The following is a 22,411-nucleotide window of genomic DNA, read 5'->3' on the forward strand; positions in this document are numbered from 1 at the left end:
GTTTAATTATTATACAATTAAATTAATCATTTGAATTATAGCGTTATAGATATCGTACATAAAAATTCTAGTGTTATCATACACAAGAAACAAATATGATTATATCTTATATATAATATTATATAGGTTATGATTGCTAAATTCATAGAAATTTGCAATATACAAATCGTTTTTATTTATATCATTTAACTCGAACTATATATTAACGAGAAAATTAACCGTAACTTGTTTATCTTTAGGAAATGAACCAAGGTCCAAGATTCATTTTTTGAAGTTAGTCATTTCCTTAGCAAATGCATCTAAGATGTTCCCATAAATTATAAATGTATGATGATGATTAAATATTTGATGAAATTTAAAACGAGACAGGACGAGACGAAGCGGGATATAAATTATTCGTCCCATGTCCCGTCCCACTATTATGAAACGGGACGAAATCGGGACGGGACATACGTTTTTAGACCTCCGTCTCATCCCATTCCTATAAATTTCGGGATGAGATCGGGATTTCGGCTTTTTATGTCTGCCCCTATACATGAGTCGTCTTTTCTGTTATTCCCATCCCATTCTTTTGCAATTGATTTGTAGCTGATATGCAATAATTGAATTTTTTTTTTCCTTTTTGTATTACAGTACGTGAACCTTTAATTTTCAATGAAGGTGTTGATTTTTCTGGTATAGTAGATTACAACTCAATCAGTTTATTAACGATAAATTAAGAATCTCAATATCCGATTAATATTTAGAGACGACTCTCATGTTTTGAAAATGAGTTATTTATGAAATAGACATCTAGCTACTATCTTGGCGCTTATACGTATAATTATGATCCAACAATGAGGATCGGAACAGACCCTAATCGTATGCCTATAACTAGCCTAGTTAACGTCTAAACCAATATGGGAAATTAAGAAACCTAGCTAGATTATTATGGAGTGACAACGAATTAATCATTACGTAGGAGGTGGACTGACCTTAATTAAGGCATATTGATGCATGATCTACGTTGTAGAAGGAGTTCAAAGTTACATGTACAGTATAGTTAACTGGCCGGTTTAGGAACAAATTAATGCACATGCATGCTAATAAAATGATCAAATTAAAATTCAACTTTTGAATTTCTGAATACCTAGCTAACGTTAGAAATTACTCTTGTGAGTAAACTCAGAGTGGGTTTTCGAAGTTTCGAATTAAGTTCTTTTTGGAAGAGGAATAAATCTTAATTTGCATGTATGAATGTAAGCATAAAGAACTTTTACAAGAAACTTAGATTTACTTACTCCATATTTGATATTCCGACACTAATTACTAATCTAAAAATGTCATTACAACTTGTTTCCCTTACGCTTACCCAACAAAAAAAGTGTCTCTAACGTTGCATTTATATCAACCATAAAATTTTTTGATTCATATATTCGTTCATATATAAGAAGAACCGCTCACGAAAGTTAGAGGCACTGGTACAAGCGTACAACAACAAAAACATTGGACCATAAGTAATCAATATGTTTTTGTTCAGTTGCATGAAAGAATTCTCCATCCGGCCCTCTTTGAGGAGAGATGGGGATTAACCCGCGAGCCTGGATGACCTCCGAATGGAGGGATAGCTCTCCCAACACCCAATATTGCATCCACAAGGCCTCTTTGCTTAAGCTGCACTAGGTTTTATCCACTACTGTAACCAAGTGTTGGTATCATAAGTAATCAACAAAAAAATATCGCTTTTATTTCTTAGTAAATATTCACAAACTCAGTTAGAGAACAAAGATAAGTATAGCTCCTATTTTATTTCCGATGGTGACACTCTAGCCTGAAGTTGTATGAGTTGGTACTAGGGGTGGATATGCAGACCTAAAAACCGAAAATATCCGAATTCAAATCGAATCTGAAAAAATTAAAAATAAAAAAAAATCAAACTGAAAATAAGAAAACCGAACCGAACCGATTATGTTTGGATTGGGTTTTAGGTTTAGTCCCTTATAAACCGAACGAAACCGAACCGACCTAAATAACTCGAAGTCAACAGTCAACGTCATCATTTTGGTATATTTTTACTTTTATTATTTAAAAAAAAAAAAGTAAAACTAAAGTTAGCATAAACATAATGGGCCTAATCAATCGTGCGGCCTCTTTCATATCTGTAATAACCCCAATTTTTCAAAACGATATTTGATTTGAAGTAAATTCTATAAAGTTTTGAAATTCATTTAAATTGAATTTGATTTGTTTGCAAACGTTACGAAACGGAAGCATTCCGAGAACGTTTAATAAGAAAACGTTACGTTTCCGAACGAATTTATCGACTTTTATTCCGTCGCTCGGTTTCAAAAACTTCATTCACGAAAGTTGTAGAGCTCGGCGATACGAGTTCGTGAGTATGTGACGCGTTCGAAACGGACATCGTATGTAAAAGTTATTCACGTCGGAAGTTAGTTTCCGATTTGGAAACTAGTATAAAAAGGAAATTTTTTTAACTAGGGTTTCCATAACAGGAAACCCTTCATTCCGCCGCTCTCTCTCTCTCTCTCTCTCTCTCTCTCTCTCCCCGAAACTTCTTCCTCTTCCTTCAGAAAATTCTTCGATCCAATCCGGCGAACTCTGGCCGACGTGTCCCTCACCGCCGACGCCAGCAGCCTCGCAACCTCGACGCAGCCCCCCTCCTAGCCAGCCACGATCTCTAGCGCCGACGTGAAGCCTCGAGCGACTCGCAAGAACCGAACCCAGACGGTCCAAACACTCCGACGAACTCCGACGCTCCCAAGGCCGAAATAGGTGAGGTTTTCATCGAATTTGATGTTGGGATGCTTGTTGTGTGAAATTGTGATGTTTTTGGTTTGATTGAGGGAGTTTTGGAGGAGATCGGAGGGGGAGGGATTCGGGGGAGGTGCCGCCGCCAGGGGTGGCGCGTATGGGTGCGTGCAGGAGGTAGGGACGGCGGGGAAACCGTGGGGAGGGAGAGGGAAGGAAGAGGGTGGTTTTGGAGGCGGCGGTGGCGTGATACGCGCCGTGGTTAGCCTCGGCGCGTGGGCCCCACGCGCGGCCCGCTGGAGGTGGCGCGTGTGCCACACGCGCCGCCGTGTGAGGTGGTGGGAACAGTTTTGACAGAAGGGCATTTTGGTAATTTACTGTGTACGGTAAATGTAAATGTAATTTTTATTTACCACGGTAAATGTAATTAAATTTTACCTTCGGTAAATGTAAATATAAATTACTTTCAGTAAATGTAAAAAGTAATTTTGTGAAAGGGTAATTTAGTAAATTTTATTTACTGAATTTGTATTTACATTTAAATCGTACGTATACGTACAGAAATACGTATTAATATTTATACGAACAGAAATACGTATTAATATTTATACGTACAGAAATACGTATATAATATTTATACGTACAGAAATACGTATTAATATTTATACGTACAGAAATACGTAGTAATATTTATACGTACAGAAATACGTATATAATATTTATACGTACATAAATATGTATACATTATTTATACGTACAGAAATACGTATATAATATTTATACGTACAGAAATACGTATTAATTGCATATTTGTACAGTATCCGGGAATAGTAACAGTGAATAGTACCACTGAACAGTAACTTCGTAAAACCGAAAATTGCTGAACAGTAACCGATTATTACTGTTTCGGCATTAAAAGGTTACGAAACGATCCTAAATTCTTTTCTTATCTTTTCAAGGTGATCGTTAAACCGAGGAATGAAATTATCATCGGGAATTGTGGAATTACGCTCGAGTCGTTAAGGTGAGTAAAATCTCACTGAATTACGAATCTACCCTCGTGGTGATTCAACATTTTTGCAAGTGTGTTATCAAATGAATTACAACATGTATATAATTTAGTGGACTGCATATATACAGTATAATGGTAATAAGTACATATATATATATAGTTCATTAAATTACGTACTGTTATTAATTCATTAAAAATAGTCATTTCGGTGACGGAAAATTGTGCATGAGTATGTGATTTAAATGGTACAATATGATGTGAGAATATTGTACGTAATTCTTCAGGTGTTTATGAAATATGACATGTATATGATATAGTGGACTATGTATATATTGTATGAATGGTAAATGAATACGAATATATATAGGTTGCTATATAATATACTGTTATGATTTGTATTGTGGTGATATCATGAAAGTTTTAAAACGTACAATATGATGAGTGATTATTGTACATGATTTTAACATTGAGATTGTTAAAAAGTGTGATTTGTCTTCGGACGTGATGTGTGGTACAATATGATGTGAGATTATTGTACGTGATTTTAACATTGAGATTGTTAAAATGTTGATTTGTCTTCGGACGTGATTTGGTACAATATGATGTGAGATTATTGTACGTGTTTGGCAAGTCGGAACCTAGCCTTTGGCCGGGCGAAAGTTACGATACAGTTAGAGCTCTAGTCTGTCTGCCTTAGTACTGCATGTGAGGTAACGGGTGGTTATCTGCTCATGGGTACTCAGTTTATTTTGGATGTTGGGTAGCGGGTGGCTATCCAATATCAACGGTGTATTACGAGAGGGGTAACAGATGTGTACCAGCGTTCTTGGTACCAGTATTATAAATGCATTGGGTAACCAGAAGGGTTACTTAATTTCCTCATGAGCGTTTTCTTTCATATTTCTTTGGGTCAACCAGATGGGCTGACCATTGACTCATGAGGGCATTTATATTTGTTGTTTTGTGATCTTTCGTATATTTTGATATGCGAATTATATTTTGATTTTACTCATACGAGCTATAAGCTTACCGGGTTTGTGTTTACAATCCCGGTGCACCAATTCGATGGTGTAGGGGATAATTCTGCAGGTGCTGATTAGTGGGGGTTGAGTGACGACTACAGAGGCTCGAAGTCGTTCGTATCCTACATGTGGTGAGGTTTTAGCGTGATTTGTGTGTGAGAAGTTGTGTAATTTCATTTGTGAGATTTGTGAGTGATTTGTGAGGATTATTACATTCCATTTTATGTATGGATTATAAATTGGGGTTGTAATAATTGGTTGACTGAGTTGTATTGAGAACTCAGAATTGATCCGCTGTTACACTTTTATGATTTCGATTTATTTGAGATTATTCGGTGTTTAACGACTTTAGAATTTTGAGTTTTTAAGCTTGAAATTTTGGGGTCGTTACAATATCTCAGACAAAAAAAAACTTACGGTCATCTCTCTATTTCTAAATCTTCACTCCTTAATTTAGCATTATATTAAAAGTTCACTTCATTCCTCAATACCAGTTTACATAACTCCTCCTTCCTTCCTCTTTTCCCCTCCCTCCTCCCTCAATCTCCATTTCATGTTGCCTCTCTTTGTACCGTGACTCTAAAAATTGAATTATTTAATCAATGATTCTATTAATGTTTCATATTCTCAGTGAATAAGTATCAATAACGGCTCATATGAGACGTGAAAGACGGTTTGGACAAACCATACGACCTACACGACAGACTTAGTGAGGTTCAATTACTTAAACCCACAGGAAGTGCGAACATTTTTGTTCCTCGCTTATTTGAATGCAATTGAGTTTTTTGTACTTGAGTTAAAATATAGATTGTGAAGATGTTAGAGCCAATTAGGTATAGAATAATCAATTAGACATTTTGTTTTTCATCTTTATGTTAAATTTTGTACTTTGAAATTAATGTCTAATATTACGTATTTTACATACGGGTAAAATCGAAAAAAAAAAAACCGAACCGAACCGTGCGGGTTAGGTCGGGTTATGGGTCACAGTCTCTAAAATGAAAAAACCGAACTGAACCAAACTAAATTATAAATTTAAGTTGGGTTATGAGTTTTGTCCAAAACCGAACCTTAGTGACGCGTGTTCACCCCTAGTTGGTCCGGTTAAGTCTATTCTTAAAAAAAATCACTTCAAAACTTACAAAAAGAGGATTATATATAATATAGGGAGTGTAAACTTTATTTCCCTAGATTCCTAAGACCATAATTCTGCTATCCACCATAAATAATAATATACATAGCCATAATAAGACCAACCCCGTCACCTCCTTCAGTTCTTTTTCTTAATTATAATTTTCCGTTGTATATATATGTGTATATCTATATCTGTATATTAATGCAGAAAGAGAAAAGGGAAAGAGATTGGTGAGATAAGACTGGTCAAATGTACAGAGAAACCTTGCATGGAACGAGTTACCAAAAGATTTTACACATTTTGGCTTCAGGTCTCTCTCTGTCTCTCTCTCTCTCTCTCTGTAAGTCTATATAAGCCTCTGCCTTTCTTGGTTTTCTCTCAGAGACCCCCACTACTTTTCTTGACTGTTACTTCTGCCTTCACTTGTTTCATCAACCCAAGCCAAGCAGCAACCCCCCTCTTCCATCACTTTCTTGATTACTTCTTCTGTTTTCCAATTCCAAACCTCTATCTCTGCAGATATAGAGCATGGCAGCCTTTTCTCACCAGCATCTACTCCACCACCCTTTTCTCTTTGACTCTATTCTCTTTCCAGGCACTCCCACCAGTACTAATACCAACAACAACAGCAACAATTTCTCTCAATCTCATTTCCCATCTGAGCCTTTAGTAGTTGAGCAAATGAATATTTATGTTGAGAGTGCAAGAGTTGCTGAGAGCAGTTCGTGTATTGATCAAAGCTCAGGGAAGATTGCTACTTTCAGTGACAATGAGCCTTCTGTGACCAAGAAACAGAGCCCAGAATCCTCATCTGTGGTGGATAAGCTTGAGACGGGTGAGCAGGTTACTCAGAAAGTGACGACTCCCATGGAAAGGAAGAGAAGAACCAGAAATAATGTCTCATCGCCCCATTCTGCTCAGTCCAAGGTAAACATAGAGTTTCATATATATATATATATATATATATATATATCTTTTCTACAGAACTTGGGTTCTTTGTTTCTGACTTTGGATTTCTTCTAAAGGTTAATAAGAAGCAAAAGAAAGCTGAAGATGAGAAAAAACCAAGAGCTGAAAAGAAAGAGCAAGTGAAGGCTGTACAAGAGGTGCAACCTCCAACAGGTTACATTCATGTTAGAGCAAGAAGAGGTCAAGCTACAGATAGCCATAGCCTTGCTGAGAGGGTACTATTTCCTACTACTTCTACTGGTTTCTCAGACACTTCATTTAAACAAACACTTGGAGTCCAGTTTCACCTATCATTTCAGATTCCCCCTTTTTTTTATCGACAAAAACATTAAACTTCATTAGTTCATTATATGCCCTATTATGGTTTGCCAATGTTCAGATTATGCCCACAATGTTAATTTTGTAGCTTTGTGCTTTTCAGGTAAGAAGAGAAAAAATCAGTGAGAGGATGAAGATGCTGCAACGTCTTGTTCCTGGTTGTGACAAGGTGGAGCACCTCCCTTCCTTCCTTGTCTTCAGCTTGTCTTTGTTAAAAAGATAAGGACTTGTTTATATGTTTTATGGTTTAATTTTCTGACATACTCATGTGGATTTGCTTAAATAATAGGTAACTGGAAGGGCTGTGATGTTGGATGAGATTATCAATTATGTTCAGTCCCTACAAAATCAAGTGGAGGTACCAATATAATTGAACCAATCTTTTTTTACTCTCTGGTGTTGTAATAGTTAAAAAATGAACTTTTTAGCCAGTGTGATATATTTTAATTACCAGCTTCTTTTCTTTTCAGTTCCTCTCAATGAAGCTTGCTTCTGTGAATCCAATGCTCTATGAGTTTGGTCCAGACCTTGGTGATATGATGTTCAAACAAGAGGTACATCTTAAAAGTTTGCTCAAACATTTTTTTCAACTATCAGTAACAACCCAAATCTCTTAAAAGCTGATAATATCTACATGAATGTTCAGGCATCACCATTTTCAACTGGACCACAATGCAGTCTAACACGGCCAGCAGATTTTGCTGATACCTCTACCACCACTGCCACCACCACTTTCACCGCAGCTATTAACAACTATCCGTTTCTGGATTCTCTTCTACTCCAGCCGTCACCGAGGCCGACTGCCTTCCATCAGGTATATATATATATATATATATATATATATGTTATATACTTGTTATATGTTAAATTGTTAACCAATTATCCTGAGATAGCAAGATGTTACAACTTGAGGCTGTAATATACTATGACATTTTTCTGACCATGACAAACATATCATTTTCAGGACAGTGAGAGCCTATTGTGGGACGCGGAAGATCAAAGACAAAGCTTTCTTAATCCATCTGGGTTCAACAACTTGTGTTCTTTCAATTAATATCATGCACCAACAAGAAGCTGCCTGCCCTACCAAGTATATGGTTGGCCCTCAATTCCTGTCTCGTAATTTTATTCAAACATAAACACTGTTCTGGTTCTAATCAGCTTCTTAAAAATATCCTTACTTTGTTGACTTACAAAGCTCACTTAAATTTCCAGTTTTCTGTGAGGAACTATAAAGCATCCAACATCTCAGAATCAAATCCAAGTATCAGTTCCATTGGAGACCACGTACTGGCTTTGCTTTTAGCTTAGCTTAGCTTCTTCTTCAACCAAGTTAAACTAAAAGCATTGGTTTCAACTTTCAAGTACAATATATGAATAAAGGTAGAGCTAGAGGGCAGCAATTTCAATGGATGAAGAAAGAACACAAATTAAAAAGGACAGATGAAACCCGACCAAAGAAGACCAAGATCTTTTCTAGATCCCTTGTTCCTGTCCATTCTGGATTATTTGCATGCACAAATTCCAAGAAACCCTGTAACCTTTGTATTATCATTGTTAGATATTACAATGTAATAAAAATTTATCATTGAATACTTTGACTCATTCATGGATTCTGAGGTGGTTACAGTTTTTCCTGTTATTTCAGTTAACTATTTCTATCGTCTTGTGATAGTTTTCTTCTTTGCCTTCTTAATTCTTAAATCGAGAAAGCAGAGGAAGAGTAATAAAAAGCCTGGAATGGAGGAAGGTGCATGGGTTTGAATGTTTGATTCGGTTTCGTGGGAGGGTGTAGTTGACATGACTGGTTATGTAGTTGTTGTGTTGGAATCTTGGCGTTTATTATTTGTGAGCTGAGCTTTCTGAGGTTAATTCCCCCTATCCCACCTATCTAAAGGTTCTAAATTTTTCTGGACAGAGCATCACATCTACAGCAGCAGGAGATTATATACGCCGATTACTAAAGTCTTTTGCACATTATATGGTTGAAATTAATTCATCACATTCTGGTTATCCTCTTCTTTAGTTCTTTCTATTCGAAACACTATAACTTGTGTTGCGAAATTAACTACCTAGTGAGTATCTCCAACGGTGGTATCAAAATTCACCACGAAGCTTAAATGACATCAATTGAAAAACAAAAAACCATCCAGCTGAGTTGTCAAATCATACGTAAAATTACTTATATTAATCTCAAAAATATGTAATTTAAATTATTGAATCACATTATTATATGGTAGTCGCATATGAATATTCAACAAGTGCTCGATCACTTTAGGCATGCCTCTTTTTCAAGCAAATATATAGACATGAGACAAGCTAGTAATTCTAGCCTAGGCTTTACAGAAAATTATACAACTTTGTGAAGACGGATTGCTGTTTCTGAATGTCCTGTTTGATATATAGGACAAGAATCGAGCAACGTAGACTTAATATGTTTTGCATCATTTAGCCTGATCATAGATGAACCACTACCTCCGCCATCCTTTTATTTATTTACATTTTCCGAAGGGGAGAGGCAAAATCAATATTGATGTTTAATGCAAAGTAATTTTTCTTCTAGGCAAAATTTTAATAATAGTACGCCACTTATGCTCCACTCATAAGATTGATATATTTTTTTTCGAATCATTCAAAATGGTACATGATGTTCTAATTACAACGTAAAATAGGTACACACCGTTAATTTCTCCGTCATTTGGTTTGATCTCCGTCAAATGTTGAGGACAATTCCGTCTCTTCAAGAAGTGATGAAATAATGTCAAAAAAAAAAACGCAACCATTACCCTGCATTCCTGCTCACATCGCCTTGTGTGTTGCAATGTTGGCCACTAACTTTGCTAGCGCTGGTGCCTGGCGGAGCAAACTTATTTTCTTCTTCTTTTTCTCAACGATGGCGTTGTTTTCTTATTCTTTTTTTAGTTTGTATTTTGGAAGCTAGCGAGAATGGGTTAAAGCTAGGGGCTTAGAGCTTTGAAATCTAGCAAATGTTTGATTGATCGAAGCACGTTAGTCTTGTGAAGCTTGGCACGTGCTGAAGAGAGAGCTTAGCCATGACGGTGTTGGGTTGCTGATTGTCCTGAGCAATATTGACTCCAGGTGCATCCAGATTGGGCAAAAGAAGCAAGATTGCAAGCTATTTCGAATGCATAAGCTTTTCAGCGGTGTGTGTGTTAGATCTCTGCATATTTTAGATTAGATTCAAAATATTGATGTGGAAGTGTGTATAATATCTATGAGCCTTTATTGGAAAGAGAGAGGTAACTATAGGAATTGAATATAATCCTCAAAGATGATATATGATTGAGTTTTGAGACACCATCACAAAACTGACAGCGAAGAAATTGAATTGCATAAGGATACTGGGTTTCTCTTTTGTGAAAAAGAGAGGAGAATATGAAAATGAATGAATGGGTAAGTGGAGGTGTCAGCAAATGGGTGGGTAACAAGGTAAGAGAAAATAGAAAAATTGAAACTAAAAAAAAATGACATAGATATGTGTTTATCATTAAGACTTAAGAAACAATTTTACCCTTAAAATTATATTAGAGTAATGGAGTTATTGACCGGCTATACTATAACGGGTCAAATTATCAATCTTGGCTACTATTGAGATTGTTTTGAAACAATATACACCAATTTTATAAGTGAGTTAAATATCGTGTACTGTTCTTAAAATTTTGTCTTTCTTCTTCGTTAAACCTATTGCATCGAGGAAGCTTTTGCCTCCCGGCCATGTTGATCATCGAGCTCCAAAAGAAACATAAATGAGAAGATGGCGATCGAGCCGAAATAATTGTTCTCTTCCCCAAAGTATGAATGTTGATACAGTTTCATTTAGAGGACCACTACTCCCATCAAATCATTTTTACCTCGAGGACACATGACTGTCACATGCAGGCTTCTCATTCAATGCATTTACCAAACAAGATGATATAATTGTTGTTCTGAATTCTGATACTAACAGAACGATCAATCTCAAAGGCCATTGCAGTTGCGCGCAGATATATACTGCATGTATATAATGCTTCACCAAATGAACGACAATAATGAATGAATTTACTGCATGAACCAAAAACTATACGGTATCAATTTTAAGTTCTATATATGAGGCGTAGTCTGTGCTTACTACCAATCACATACAGATAGGAGGTACGATCAGAGCGGGATGCATCATTCATCGCTTTTATAATGTCGATCGATCGATGGTATTCATGGTGACATCACTGACATGAATTCATTATCTCAACTCGATCGATCATCTTTACTACAGTGTATATATATATATATATATATTTATCCACAAGCCAATTAGTTATTTATCAGTGGACATAAAAGATGCATATATGCAATAGTACTTTAAAGCATCTCCACCGGTATTGAAATTTAATTTTCTAATGATTTGTCAATATTAGAGGTAATTTTGACTTTTTGAGCTCCAGCATAATTGCTTAAGGGTTGCTAACTTTGATAATTACTAAATAAATTTGCTAAATTTGTCAATTGACTTAAGCATTGCTATTCGCTCCACTCGATCGTGTCAGTCGCCGAGATTTTAAAACAAAATATTTAGCAATTATTGTTAGAGCAACATTATTAAATTAATTGCTAAAACTCATATGTTAGCTAAATATAACAATTTAATAGATGTCAGTGACAGATGCTCTTTTTGATGAAAAAAATAACTTCATTCCTAATTAGCTAATTGTAAATATGGCTTATTACGGATCAGAGGTAAATCCTGCCAAACCAAATTGTCGTAGGAAGACCAAAATTTGCTAAAATATGCGAGTTAATTGGCTTGCAAAAAGATCGATCGACATGCTTGAGCTGGCCCTATGGAGGAAAACAATGCATGTGGTTTTTGTGTTCTACCTGCTATTTTATATTGACCCACATTTTTTTTAGTCAATTCACTGAAAAATCATTAAAAGAGGGGGCACAAACAACGAAAACAAGAAACTAGCTAGACAAAGTAACTAGTAAAGAGAACAACATGGCTTAATGAGGACACGGCAAACCATCGTTCCTCAACACCGAAAAGAGGGAAGTTGGGGGCGTATTTGCCCACTCCGTAGAGCACAACTTCTCCATTGCAAGCTTTGCCGTGGCATCAACAACGCGGTTAGCATTACGCGGAATCCAATTTCAGAAAACTTTCTCAAACAAAGAGCTCAACTGAAGCACATTCCTTAAAAAAAGCACCGACCTCCAATTAGCACATACATCACCCCTTAGAGCATTTATGAATTTTTTTCAGTCCCCTTCCACCACAACCTTCTTAACACTAATATTAGCTGTCTTTTCAAGCCCTAACAAAGTGGCATTCGACTCTGCCTCCACCGCCGAATTGTGGGAGCTCAAAACACTTGCACATGCAATGCACTCACCCCTAAAGTCACGAATAACCAGCCCTATCGCACTGTTAGGGTGCGTGGACTTCCAAGCTGCATCGAAATTCACTTTGACAAAGTTAGGAGGAGGAGGCAGCCATGAAGCAACCGTATCATTACCCTCCCTGTCATTCACTAGAATAAGCTGAGCTGCAAACCACTATGAAAAACTGCTTTGAATCCTATCAATTGTGGCAGTAGGATCTGGAGCAATCTTTTTCATTACAGCTTTACACATTTGCTTCCAAATTTCCCAAGAGGAAGAGCTTAGAAGAATCTTCCCCTATAATATTGACCCACATGTTATACTTTTATAGGCTCTAAGAAATCAATCGGACCACCCGGTGTAGCTAATTCGATTCTATAATAAACTATGACAGCTCTTGAATCATATAGAACCGTTGTATTAATGTGAATAAAGAAAATTCAACTCTAGCTAGCTCTTTGTCATTTGGCTAATGTTATCCGGTAGTAGCAGGGGCAGGAACTACATTGCTCTAGGGGTCCGGATCCCCCTCAACATCTTACCAAATGTTAATTACATGTGTTATCTTACTATGGAATAGAAGGGATTTCATGCAATTGACTGTATAGGACCCCCCCCCCCCTCCTTAAGAAATTTGTACTGCGCACCTATAAACCTATAAATGAACAAAACTCAAGTATTAGACAACTATTACCAATAATATACCTGCCAAAATTACAAGATGATTGATAATTATAAGAATATACCATCAACTATACACTAGTAATTACCATATTGGTTATATATAATGTTTATTTTTTAGTTTGATTGCTACAAATTACTATGTTCAAAGTTGGACCTCCCTAGGCCCCTACCCTCTAAATTCTAGTTCCACTACTACTCCTGTAGTCCCATCGAGCTGCTTGAAGTTGAAACCAGAGAGCATCATGGGGTAGACAGATTGTGTCAGTTCTACAAACTACAACTTACGATAAATGATGATGATCGGTCCAACTTTGATTCTCTATTCTATGCCTCATAAATCTTTTTGAAATTTCTTTAGGAATTCCCTCAGGTGTGTTCATGAAAAGCGTGAGATCGGTGAAGCCTGAATACGGTTGTGGATATTCAAATGCATGCATATATGGGATTATATATATTTGAATAAGATTTTCTTCATGAGGATGTGGTCGACTGGCTATGATCGAGCTTGAATGATCGAGTTTATGATGGTTTGTATCACTTACTCTGTTGTTAATTAGTGAGTAACCCGCACTAATTTCTATATATAATTTTCCGAGTGCAATAATGAATGGATCGAGCCTGAATCGTACGTGATGCGCACTAGCTAGGTCAGTATTAATCGATATTCAGTCGTCTTACTCTATCATTTTCCGAACGGGTACGTAATGGAGGTTGAATAGTGCAGCTAGATAGATTAATTAGTAGGTGATCATTCGCATGTAGTCAACCTCTGAGCTGATGGACGCCCTCGACCGTACCAAGACGATTAAGGAGTTAGAATTATACGTGGTAGTATATATAGCTGGTTGCTCAACCAAAGGTGATGAAAACCTAAAGCGTCGTTCCCTGGATAGCTCGTCCTACATGTTGCTAGGGCGGAGACACGTCGAGTACTCGATCGACTATTAATGGCAATATGCTCTCAGCATTAATCAATGTAACTAATTGAAAGTATTAAAACAACTCATGAGTACTACTATTTCCTAGCTCTGCAAAAATTTAATCATCGAATCTTAAGTTTTAACTTCTAAAGAACTTCGATATAACATCGATTATACGTACTTCAAAAGTCTATGAGCAAGCTCTAGTATTAAGTAAACGGAGCATTGATGATCGATCATTGAATTGTCTCCTTAAGGTGACACACTGAACTTCGTACAGGGAAGTTTCTATCTCAAGCCCCCCCCCCCCCCCCCAATTAATTAGCTAGATATGCAGTTAGTAATTAATAAGTTCTACCTCAACCCCCCAACTAGTAGTCCAGTACCTAAATCCTCTTAAATGTTTTGATATCCGAGAGTTAATTTAATTTCATTGATTAGTATAGAAAATTATAATATACATCAATGTATGTTATACATTATATATCTGACGGTCGATATTGCTTTATGAGTGAGGTCAGAAAAATAATATTCGTTGTCAAACGTCTGATGTGAGATGTATAACATACATTAATGTATAATAGATTAACCCGATTAGTACTAGTCCCACTATAGGTGAGACAGAGAAACTGCTCCCTTTTGCTTAAACATCACACTCTATACTTGCGTGTATACACATGACTGTAAAACAATTATTAGATCCCAATCATAAGCTTTACATTAATATAGACGTGGTAAAGTTTAGAGTTTAGAGGATTTTGGATTGTACCAATATGCTTCTATTGTTACTACGTATCAAGAGCGCAATGAAATTTTGACTCGTAAATATATAAATGACTTTATCCTTGAAGACAAAGGATTAGATGCATGTATATATATATATATAATATTTGATATCCGATGCAACATAACACATGGTTTTTAATGCACAGCTCAATACACCAGTACACAAATCGGATGGAACTTAACAGTAAACAGAGACTTAGATGCATCAATGTATATATATACAGTTTCTGTTTCTATATAAGAGCGCGCGATATGTAGTGTAATCATGCATCCAGTAGAAACCTAATTACGATGAGTTTAATATATTATCAAGTTAAAAGTACGTACAAATTATCGAATAGTCAGATTACTACAAACTAATCATGATAAATTGCCTGATGTAAGGATGAGTAGTCATTCAAGCTAGATTAATCATGGCCGGATTCAGTCGATGATATGAACTTAATTGCATGACCATTACGTTATTCGCCTATGTTTTGGATTATCTAGACTTTTGGAAAGCCTGTTAATGCGGGTATAGGTCAGGGATGTAAACTGTCGGAAATCATATTCAAATTATGCGACTTAAAAAGGATGGATCATGAGATTGAGTAGATTAATATGCTGACTATTGTTCAAATTAACACATGGAGCGTCCTTGCTAATAAAGCGACCGTGAGAGACAATAATGTTTGATATTTAACTTCAATCAAGTGATCGAAAGTATACTTTCGTTGCTCGATCAGGGTGTAAATACATTATTATAACAAAGAGTGCACGTAAGGCATGTTAATTAACCATCCATTATTATCAATACAAATGCATACTAGTGGTCTGAATTATACACGTTATGGTTATAAAAAAAAATTAAAAGCTTTCACGTACTCAAGTTGAATTAAAGATAAATAAATGTGGTCACTTTACTTCCCCGCAGCTTGTAAGAACATAAATTGGGTGGAACAGGAATGTATACTAATAAACAAAATCAAATGATCAAAGAATCAAGATCGATGTATACTAAGTTTTTGTTGATGGAAATTATACAATATTAGGAACCAAGATGAGTCGATGCATCTATATCATAATGTATGTGTGTATCTAGGCATTGTCAGTGTACAATGTATACTACTGTTGAGAGTGTCATGATGTGTTAGTTTTGATTGTATGTGTTGTTAGATCATTATCTAGCTTACAGAAATTTTAGCTTAGCAGCAGGCAAATGATCCTCCAGGCTCCCGTTATTATTATTTTTAGTAAACTCATGGTATCCCAAATACTTCATAAGCCCAATGCAAGGACTAATCTGTTGGACGAGGTCTTCCTACAAGGACATTGCAGTCCCTCTCTGGCCACTTTTGATAGTTTCGTTAATCGAGCCTAGGCTGAGGAGCACACCCAACTAGGCAAGATACATTGCACTACCTTGTAGTGGTTTCCAGTTATTAGTAGAATGTAGATGAATTCACGTCGAATGAGAATGACTTCCGCATGCAGCGTCGTTATGTGAAGAAGTTCTAATCTAGTCCTTCATCGTACCTTTTCATGAAAGAGACCCTATAGTATCTCATCTAATACCTACAGCTTGCACTAATCTTGCTTTTAGTTGAAGTCAATAATCAAACAAAATGCCTATTGTGTGGTAATACTATTGCTCGATCTTTTTATGCACCTACATCGATCTCAACCTCCATCGCCAAACCAATGTAGCACTCCACAGTCGGCACACGCAATTGCGAAACAGAAATTGACCGCTGCTTCCCGGAAACATCCTGATCGAATGCCACAAAAGTTGAAACTCTTCATAACCACCTGATGTTGTTATGGCTATGTAGTGGTGCTGCATGTGAACACAAATAGCTAATTGATTTCGTTGTTTTAATTTGAAGAATTCAAAGACAATGACACGCTCATATTCGGTCTTATTGTTATAAATTTAGAATCCCATGCAGCGCATATACATATCGATCGAGAGAGGTGGACGTTTTGGTGAGGAGGTAACAGAAGCAGCAGCAGCTGGGACCAGATGAGCCACAGCGGTTCTGGACGGTGTAGGCCGGTAGCGGTTGCGGCCGAATGGATCCGGGCTCCACGGCGGACCCACGAAGGCCCCAGAGGAGAGCAAAGCAGCATGGCAATGAGGGACGCCCCCTACTTAGGTCATTGAATAGCCTTTGTCGACTGTGTGTTGTCTTTGGTTGAAGGAGAGGGATAGGAAGAATGGTGACATTGATTTAACAAGGTATGGGAGACGCCCTTTAGAATTGGGACCCGGCCCCCCCCTGCAAGTGCCCCCTAAGGAGTTTGATCCCCATTTGGTTTATGTTTTCTTCAGTTCCATATAAATACAGATTCTTGTTATTTGAATACGTAACATCAAATCCTCAAAAAAAAAATCATATTTGCCTTTTGGAAAATGTCGTAGCAAATGATATTGTTGCTGGGATATTGACAATGGCAGGTAGGTGAATACAAGCCACCGTTTGTTTTGTTTGCGTATTCAATTTTTTATTTGTTTCGGGTGAGTAATCCAAAAATGTCGACCAAAGAAGTAATTTTGTGGGGTTTCATTTTTAATTTCTCAGTGATAGAAAATACTCGATCACTGTTGCACTCAAAGTTTGTATTCGTGTCAATACATGGTGCAATATCGCTCTACTCAATATATACTCCTAGAGGTGAGAGAACCGAAAGACAAAATAACCGCATGTCTAGTCTATTTTGTAGATCGATAATTACTTTAAAATCATAATAACTACCGGTTGAGAAGACAATTTTGAATCGGGTGTGCTTTTTTGTGAGAAATGACTATTTAATTAATTAAGGGATAAACTCAATTACAACACGTGCAAATGCGAGCCAGAAAATACAACTAAGAGTATGAGTCTCTAACTCGATCGATGTAGAAGGAGTAATAGAAGACCCATAACCCGTTAATCTATGAGCCAGAGGCTTTACAACCGAATACAATAAAGCAACAAAAACGATTAAACCACCGCACCAACCACCTATGCTTGCAAGCACAACTAAAAGGACAAAGGTAGTGAGCAGTACTAAATCAGAATGAAATTGTCCAAAACACATGTTCTCAATACACAAATAGTAGAAAAACACACCACCGAGAGGTAGAACTTACTCGAATCAGTAACATACGATTCCCCTTTAGAACCCAAGCCGTGAAATAACTGTGGTGGACGAAAGAGAACCAAGAACAAGAACTAGTACAAAAGAAAATTGGGTGTGCTAGTTATAATGAAAACTAAAAATTCTCCCAACATTAACAAAACCAGTGTTCCTGTCCTCTAATCTTTGGGTCTTGGGCACAAGATAATTGAAGAATTAGGACCTTTTAAGTCAGAAGATCAGATTCCTTGTGTAGTTTTGTTAACTGTTCAAATTCCCCCAAGAAAAAATATGGGCTCATAAAAAAGAAAAAAGCCCATGAATATTTGGGCCATCTCTGCTTTTAAGCTCTCGTTTTTTTGAGAAAGTTTTCTTGTTGATCCTTCTCCTCTGTTTTTTTTTTATTCTAGAAAGTGAAGCAAATAGATAAAGGAGAGCAGAGCAAGTGTGAGCGATACAGAAAAATTGTTGGATCGAAGCTTCTTGAATTCTGTAGGAGAGCTTGGAATCTCAGTCAATGAAGCTGTTGCGGTTAGCGTTCGTCATTGCTTTACTGTTTGGATTGGTCGCCATCCTCATCTACATCACCGGAGTCTCCGATCTCTGTATACTGCTCTCTCTCTCTCTCTCTCTCTCTCTATATATATATATATATATATATATATGTGTGTGTGTGTGTGTGTGTGTGTGCTTGAATGATGTGAATTCTGTTATGCAGATGAGTTGAATCGGCTCACGGAGGAAGATATGGAAGCTTTGCAAACTCTGCAGAATCGTTTCCAGAAATGCGTGGTGAGTCTTCATCTTCTTCCTTCTTCTCAGTTTGAGATGTCGTAATGTATGTGCTAGATTTGAAGTGATTTCAATTTCGGTGTTGTTACTCTTGTTCCTTATGAGGACTTGTTGTGCAGGCTGCGAATGGATTAGGTTTACAAGCTGAGAGTGGTAAAGATTCTTGCGAAGTTACGATGAAATTTCCTGCGGACACCATTCCTAAATGGGTGAGCATTTTTGAATCACATTTTTAGAATCAGAAGACAATGTTTTTTGTATTGATGTACAATATCTTCGAGCAATGGTCTGGAGAAATTGGAATGTGTTTGCATTTTTATTGCGTGCTATGATTTGTATGTTGTTCTCCAATGGCTCATGTATTGTTTGATGCTTTTGTGTGGCAAACAGAAAGATCCCAAAACCAACGAGCTTGAAGGTTTATCGTATGATTTTAATCTTTGTGAAGCTTTGGCTACTTGGGAACAGGTGAGTGATGTGTTATCTCTGCTCCTGCATGTATCATTCTTAGATAAGAACACAAGACTTAAAGAACTGATATCTGTCGAAAGTGTGTCATCAAATGAACATCCAAGAATGCTTGTCAATAATGTATTTATTCTGCTTGCTCTGATTTCTCTTTCAGCTGTCTAGTTTGATTTTTACAATTGATTTGTTATTCAGTGAGTTGATTGCTCAGGTGCGGAACAGTACTACAATACTCACCCGGGAGTTCGTTGATGTTTTACCAAATGGATGGGAAGATTATGCATGGCGTAGGATTAATAAGGGAGTACAACTGTGAGATATATTCTCGATAACCTTTTTTCAGAATAAAAAAAAGTCTTGGATAATTATTGAGATAGAGTATCTCTGTATTGCAGTGACCGCTGTAAAAATAAAACTTTGTGCGTCGAGAAACTTTCTCTGGTACTCCCTGAAACACCACCATATGTTCCTCACATGTTTGGCCGTTGTGCTGTTATCGGAAACTCGGGCGATCTTCTGAAAACAAAGTTTGGTAGGGAGATAGATGGTTATGATGCAGTTGTTAGAGAAAATGGTGCACCAATTCAGGTCAAACTGACTGCATATTTGGAGTATATATAGTAACCTTTATGACTGGAGAGTAAGTTTCTGACCTTTTTTGTTCTATTACAGAACTATACTGATCACGTGGGCAAGAAATGTACGTTTCGGCTTCTTAACCGGGGATCCGCTAAAGCTCTTGATAAAGTTGTGGAGTTAGATGGTATGAGAAGTAGTCCATTTGTAACAGATATGACATTTCTATTGAGATTGCTAAGCATTTACAATTTTTGCAGAGTCCAGGAAGGAAGTCTTGATCATCAAAACAACAATTCATGACACTATGAACAAGATGATTCAGGTTTGTGTAGTTTTCATCTGTAGCTTGTATGCATGTCCTTGAGCTTAACACTAAACCAATGAACCTAGTGATCCTCTTGTTCCTGCATATGCTGTTAATTAATATTATAATGTGGTATAGTATTTAGAATGTTACAACTATGGAAGTCTGAAAACTCTATCTTGTAAACACAAACTTCAATCATTTTGCTTCTCATAATGTTCCCGTCAGTTACTTTTATATTTTTTTATTGTTGATTTACATTGATAACTTTTGGTTTATGATCTGCAGGAAATTCCAATAAAAAATCACGTATATCTCATACTAGGTGCTTCATTTGGTTCTGCAGCAAAAGGAACTGGTCTCAAGGCTCTTGAATTCGCTCTCTCTATTTGTGACTCAGTAGATATGTATGGCTTCACTGTAGATCCTGGATATAAAGAATGGTAAATTTCTTTCATATCCTGCCTGTCTATATCTCCTACGATTTGGTTTCTTGGTGCTGCAGAAGCGTCTGCTTTGCATCCCTTGGGTTTGATATATGTGGCTAATAAAGGTTGGCTATCGTTTCAGGACTAGATACTTTTCCGAATCTCGACAAGGCCATACTCCTCTGCATGGCAGAGCATACTACCAGATGATGGAGTGTTTGGGTGTAAGTTCAGAGATCTCCACATATTAACTATTTTAGTAGTTATGTCTTACATGTTTTGGTATATTCTGTGAACCTTGTCTGTTTCAATTATGATCCTTTAACTCTTTTGTTAGAAAAGAATCCAGACATGGAGTTTCATTTCAGTTGAAATTTTAAAAATACAGAATAACCTTTGCTTGAATTGTGAGAGCAATCCACTGTGTTTTCGATGAGGTCCCCATCTCAACTTTACTTATTACTTATGTGTTTTTTTTTCTTGTGAAGCTAATCAAAATTCATTCGCCTATTCGATCCGATCCAAACCGTGTTGTGCATTGGGTACCAGACCGTAGTACTATGAATGCTGCTAGAATTGCATCAGAGAAATGGATGAGGTAAACGTGGGATTTTTATTCTACTTTTCTGGTATGTCGGATCATTTGCTCTTTGAAGTATGCAGATATTATCACTGAGGGGGCGTTTGATCAAGAGTTAGTAATGTGCACCTCTGTGCATCTCATATACTGACTGTTGTACTTCTGAACTTCTAGCAATCCCCAATCAAACTTTACACATCTATTTTTCTTAATTCTTTTTTCTAATAGTCAGCCAGGTCTTTGGACTGACTAGTTATAGTTATAAAACTTGGAAAAATAAGAATTAAAGCAAGAGAAGAGGAGCACAGTTCTATCAAATAGGAGCTGTTCCTTGCTGTACTTTTATTCTACAGTTGATATTCACTGTTTCCTTTAGAATATTGATTATGTTCTGCATTGCATTGTGTGTTTCCATGCCTTAAAATAAGTATTATCTTCCACTACAAAAGGTGATAATGTGCTTTTGCTCGTGTGTATAGGAGGATTGGAGCAGGATATGCAACCCCACTGCGTATGTGTTCTATTGTAAAGAAGCAAGTCAAGCTGAAGCTTACGTCATTTCTCAAATTGAGAAAGGCTGCCATTGAACACCAGAAATATGTGAAAAGCGCTACCCTGTATCCTCTTGAGCATAGTCCCCGTCATGGTATGCTTTGCACTGTGTGAAGCGGTTAGTACAGAGGTCATTGGACTGCAATTTGGACCGAGCAACTCAGTTATTTTGCAAGCTGAAGTTCTTGGTCAAAAATGCCATACTAGAGCTAAGGACCCAGAAAAAGATGCTGCTCAAAATTGTTCAGGAAGATTGTCAACTGAACTACACAATGTAGAGTTTTGAAAGAGTGTTGTAAGTTTCTCACAGCCTTGCATCTATCATAGTTTTATTCATTCATTACCCAAATAGAAAATATTGAATCAAAAATCAGTAGCTAGAGTCATTTCACCTTGGGCACTAGCAACATCTTACAAGAATTCATTACAAGGTTTTGCATTTTTTTTGGATAGATGACAGGTCTATAATAGATGTTTTGTTGTATCTGACATATGACTCTGATCCCATTAGTGGTTGTATTTCATGAATGTGAAACTGCAAATCAAAATTTATGTCTCTTTCATCTCCTATTTCGCTGCCTAAAAGAATGAGCCAAAGTTTTGCTTGTAGCATTTAATATGATGTTGCAGTTCTTT

General features: G+C 36.8%; 2 protein-coding genes across 2 annotated transcripts; both read left to right on the forward strand.

Annotated features, from left to right (window-relative positions):
• The first annotated feature begins 6,317 nt into the window (after positions 1-6,317).
• On the forward strand, positions 6,318-8,809 carry LOC126795011 (transcription factor bHLH137). Its single transcript, XM_050521820.1, has 8 exons — positions 6,318-6,844; positions 6,943-7,101; positions 7,308-7,373; positions 7,494-7,562; positions 7,675-7,758; positions 7,851-8,018; positions 8,169-8,301; positions 8,420-8,809. The coding sequence occupies exons 1-7, from the start codon at positions 6,446-6,448 to the stop codon at positions 8,256-8,258; spliced, it is 1,035 nt and encodes a 344-aa protein (XP_050377777.1). The 5' UTR covers positions 6,318-6,445; the 3' UTR covers positions 8,259-8,301; positions 8,420-8,809.
• Positions 8,810-18,474: 9,665 nt separating this feature from the next.
• Positions 18,475-22,093, forward strand: LOC126794023 (sialyltransferase-like protein 2). The gene is made up of 12 exons (XM_050520666.1): positions 18,475-18,677; positions 18,791-18,864; positions 18,984-19,073; positions 19,255-19,332; positions 19,544-19,644; positions 19,728-19,920; positions 20,005-20,095; positions 20,169-20,233; positions 20,504-20,658; positions 20,786-20,867; positions 21,132-21,241; positions 21,703-22,093. The coding sequence occupies exons 1-12, from the start codon at positions 18,590-18,592 to the stop codon at positions 21,887-21,889; spliced, it is 1,314 nt and encodes a 437-aa protein (XP_050376623.1). The 5' UTR covers positions 18,475-18,589; the 3' UTR covers positions 21,890-22,093.
• The last annotated feature ends 318 nt before the right edge of the window (positions 22,094-22,411 follow it).

The sequence above is a fragment of the Argentina anserina genome, chromosome 5 (assembly GCF_933775445.1).
Source record: "Argentina anserina chromosome 5, drPotAnse1.1, whole genome shotgun sequence".
In the NCBI taxonomy this organism is placed as follows: Eukaryota; Viridiplantae; Streptophyta; class Magnoliopsida; order Rosales; family Rosaceae; genus Argentina; species Argentina anserina.

Bases quoted from the DNA above. Each gene is read 5' to 3' on its own strand.
- LOC126795011 (XM_050521820.1), top strand. From the start codon at position 6,446: ATGGCAGCCTTTTCTCACCAGCATCTACTCCACCACCCTTTTCTCTTT. The intron at 6,845-6,942 runs GTAAACATAGAG...TTTCTTCTAAAG, and splicing joins CCCATTCTGCTCAGTCCAAG to GTTAATAAGAAGCAAAAGAA. The intron at 7,563-7,674 runs GTACCAATATAA...TTTTCTTTTCAG, and splicing joins CCCTACAAAATCAAGTGGAG to TTCCTCTCAATGAAGCTTGC.
- LOC126794023 (XM_050520666.1), top strand. From the start codon at position 18,590: ATGAAGCTGTTGCGGTTAGCGTTCGTCATTGCTTTACTGTTTGGATTG. The intron at 19,333-19,543 runs GTGAGTGATGTG...TTGATTGCTCAG, and splicing joins CTTTGGCTACTTGGGAACAG to GTGCGGAACAGTACTACAAT. The intron at 19,921-20,004 runs GTCAAACTGACT...GTTCTATTACAG, and splicing joins AAAATGGTGCACCAATTCAG to AACTATACTGATCACGTGGG.